Source organism: Dendroctonus ponderosae, unplaced genomic scaffold, assembly GCF_020466585.1.
Source record: "Dendroctonus ponderosae isolate FM_Combo_2020 unplaced genomic scaffold, Dpon_F_20191213v2 Dpon_F_20191213_6, whole genome shotgun sequence".
NCBI classification, from domain to species: Eukaryota; Metazoa; Arthropoda; class Insecta; order Coleoptera; family Curculionidae; genus Dendroctonus; species Dendroctonus ponderosae.
The window spans coordinates 1443581-1447503 of record NW_026018814.1 but is presented as its reverse complement, the minus strand read 5'-3'; the positions used below and the strand labels follow the sequence as shown (position 1 = coordinate 1447503).

Genomic DNA, 3923 nt, shown 5'->3' with positions numbered 1-3923 from the left:
TGAGGAAATTCTGTCTTTTTTAAAGACAAAAATTTTTGAGGCGAAATACCCAAAAAGAAGTTTGTAAAAAATGAATCCGCCTCAACAATATAGAATTTTAAATATTTAATACAAAAGCACGCTGTACAATCTACGAAAGCTTAAAGGAACTTTACAACCACAAATATATCTGAATGCGTTAAATGCGAGCAATTCAATCAACTAAACCGACACTTCCGCTATATCCTGAAAACAACATTAGTGATTAGATTAAGATGCGTAATTGTTTTGCGATTTATCTGGGCTTTCGTGGGAATGTGCTCAAACAATACATAGTTCAAGGATGCTGTTGTTGTAGACAATTGAAACAAACCAACAGGAAGCAGTTGCGGAAAAGACAATTTTACAGTAAAATCCTCCCTTTATGATGCCAATATTCATAAGATCGCTTTGCGGCTAATGTTTTATTAAAAAGCCACTTGAAACTCGCCCCCTCAAATGGCAAAGTCCCCCAAGCATCGTTTACGTACGTAATTCAGTTCCAATTCATTAGTTCCCAAAGTCCCCATTAAGTGTTTTTTCAAGCCGATAATTTGTGTTCTTGTTCGTCCGGCCTCCACTCCCATCGTTAAGCGATGTAATTGAGATTCGTCGGTTTGTAATTTGATTATTGCGTTTGTTCATCCACTAATCCGATTAAATATTAATTAGGAAAAGTTTGCTCGAATTTGGGGGCGCAGATATCAGTTTATATACCGAGTGTATAACAGGGACGCAAAAATCCTCCTACACACTCCTCAGGGCGAAATTTGTTGCCCAAAAGGGGATAATTTGGGAGATACAAAATAGCAAAGGTTTAAAATGTAAACTTTTACTATAAAAGCGTCACAGTACGAGGCTAAGATGGTTTTTTGGGGCTAAATATTTTCATTTTCATTGTCAAATGTTGCAGTATTTTGCACACAATTGAACTTTATTTTGATGCGTTTTTTTTTAACTCTTTTACAAATAGAACTCTTCATTTGGGTTTTTTAGCTTCGTTGGGGCTCACTTGGGTTATCCTGAGATGGTTTGATAAGTACTTAATTAACCTCGAGCAATCGCCCTAGAAAACAATGAATGAATTGAAATTGAAAAAATTGAACTGAAAAAAGAACACGATCAATGAAAATTTTTGCCGCAGGCTCAGACTTGGATGACGAAGACGCTGAAGACAACCAAAACTCAGACGGTGGCCAAGCAGATGGACCAGGATCAGCCAAGGCCAGACGTCGAAGAACCGCATTTACCAGTGAGCAACTTCTGGAGCTGGAGCGAGAATTTCATGCGAAAAAGTACCTGTCCCTAACCGAGCGAAGTCAGATCGCATCTGCTCTTAGATTGAGTGAAGTTCAAGTGAGTGAGCGTCTGTGAAGCCAGACAGGGCAGGTTAATATTAAATTTCCATTGGTTTTCCCCCCCAGGTGAAAATCTGGTTCCAAAACAGACGAGCCAAATGGAAAAGAGTGAAAGCAGGCCTGGGAACCGGTCCCCATCAAGGTACCAAAGGATCGCAGCAAAAGAGCAAACTAGTGGTGCCGATTCCTGTGCATGTGAATCGATTTGCAGTGCGAAGCCAGCACCAACAGCTGGAAAGGGCTCTGGGTGATTTGGCTGGAAGGGTGCTGGCCAGTCATGCCGCTTTAAGGGTTGGCCTGGACCTGCACGGGTTCCATCCCCATCCCCATCCCCATCCCCATCATCAGTCACCGCCGCATTAGAATCTTCGGTTAGTGAGTGAGTGAGCGACTGTACATAATGTGAATACCGAAGGTGTGTGCACAACTGATGTGATCGATATTTTTAAAACGGAAAAATCAAATTATAGGAGCATTTCAAAATCGGTTGATCAATACATTTTCCGGTCAGTGCGAAAAGGTGTTTTAGATTGAGATCCGGCAATTTTGTGTGTGAAACAGATGAAGGGAGAGGTTTTTAGTCGGAATTTCAGGCCAATTTTATGATGCTTCTTTTAAAGCCAGTTGATCCCGAAGTTCCTTCATGTTTTAATGACCAAATTCCTATTAAATTGCAAAGCTTTCCGCGTTTCAACAACCCCTTGTTCTTTTGAACTAGAATTTCTTATTATTATTAACGCAATCAATAACGAAACATTTTAATATGCGGATGTGGTTTGACTGATTTGTCAGCAAGTGACTAGCAGCGAGTTGATTAATTATCCAAAAGTTTCCTGATGTCTTACTGCCAAAACCAGCAGCAACATTCTACATTTTCGGTCAAATAATTGAATTTTTAAAATCAATCTAACTTAAATTTGGGTGATTAATAACTTTCCAACTACAGCGCTACAAAAACTCTCGGCATTTGCCTTAAAGTGTTTCAATTTTAAAGGCCTTTTGATGTCTAATAGGTTTGAACATTCTGTATGTTTAAGTGAAGACAAGCAGCCACCGGGTGCTGAAAATGAGAAATTCTGGCATTAGACGTTTTAAGGCGGAAACTTGCATGAACTCCGTCGGATCAAGTTTTTCTAGTTTTGACTGGATCCAATGTGCAAAGTTCTAGAAACTTTCCCAATAATCAGCAAAAAAAGTTCATGCTAGATTTAAATGGCAAATTTGATTGAAGCTACGCAACCTCTCTCTTCTCTTTTAAACGAAAATCTAAATTTCTCTTAATTTTCAAAACAGAGTGTTTATAAACAATGTAAATAGAATATGGTGCAATAGTCATAGCGTGTAAGCATTTATCGTTTAAGGGCATTTTCTTAATGTAAACTCTCAGTCATATGCAAACAATCATTACTCCCTCAAACATGTAGATAAACAGTTCGCATTAGGATTCGTTGCTTGGAACCAACCAAAACCGAACCAGATGAATATTTTTCGAAGAATCACCCTTAGGTTGTTTGTACATTTGATGAATAATAGCAATAATTATTGTAGACTAATAAAGTTGCATTGACAGTGAAACTTTGGTGTTTTTGTGATTGGCGAACGCAAACGCACTTTGCGAAAAATCGGGCAAGCAGAGTGTGACGATTTTCCAAAAATTGCATTCAACTTTCTCTTAAGGCAGTTTTCCCCGATTTATTGGCCAATAAAATGGGTTTTTTGGCAAAAATTACCAGAAAATTGATTCATCTGAAAAAATTACAGCCAAAACCCATAAGCAAGGTTTAAGAGTGTGATGAGCTTTAAAGAAACACGCAGCAGAACCTGGCAAATAAGACCATTGGAAAGTTTTCCGGTGGTTTTTCGTAATTTGGGAGTTTTCAAAACCTGGAAGCTTTTCTTTAACAACAAGCTTCAACGATGAGAAATTACACGTTTTGACCCGACAAACGTGATTTTTTCCACCTGAAACCTTCAGAGTGCTGAGAAGAAATTGGTTCGGACGAAAAGCAGTTGTTTTGTGACTGCTTCCTTCACTTCGATGTTCTCAGAACCACTTAAAACAGCCACTTTTTGCCCGATTGTCTGAAGAACCGAATAATAAAAGAGCGAAGCCTGAAGGGAGAAATAATATTCCGTTTCATTGATTACAGCAGGACGTCACTGCCATAACAAAGATAACTGCGGTCACGTTTCGTCAAAATAAGTTTCCGGAGTAAACAGTGCAAAGTCGGGCACAATGGGCCCATTAGTCCAGCAATAACGTTAGCAAATTGTCCTGTGGGAGGAGCCGGCCCATATATCATGCATTTTGTCCCACGGCCGGGACTCCATCTGATCAATTTCCATTATTTTGGACCTCATAGGGGGCCTTATATTGGCTGAGAACGGCGTTTTTTAGATTGTTTTTATTGCTCGTCTATTTGGGTTAGTTGCTCATTTATTATGTATGCAGGACGAGAGCCGGAAATATTTTTTGCGCAAAGAATTAGTGTATCAACTCACCAAGGGCGGATTCATCAATTCTCTATCCAACGATGCCAAAACGAA

The 3923-nt window shown here is 39.3% G+C and overlaps 1 protein-coding gene across 1 annotated transcript in view; it reads left to right on the top strand.

The window, feature by feature from the left end:
- LOC109536494 (homeobox protein unplugged) overlaps positions 1–2951 on the top strand; it is a 5121-nt gene extending 2170 nt beyond the window's left edge. The window contains exons 2-3 of the mRNA XM_019902732.2: positions 1163–1374; positions 1443–2951. Coding sequence (XP_019758291.1) covers positions 1163–1374; positions 1443–1739 — 509 coding nt within the window. The 3' untranslated portion in view covers positions 1740–2951. The remainder of the gene's footprint in view (positions 1–1162; positions 1375–1442) is intronic.
- The last annotated feature ends 972 nt before the right edge of the window (positions 2952–3923 follow it).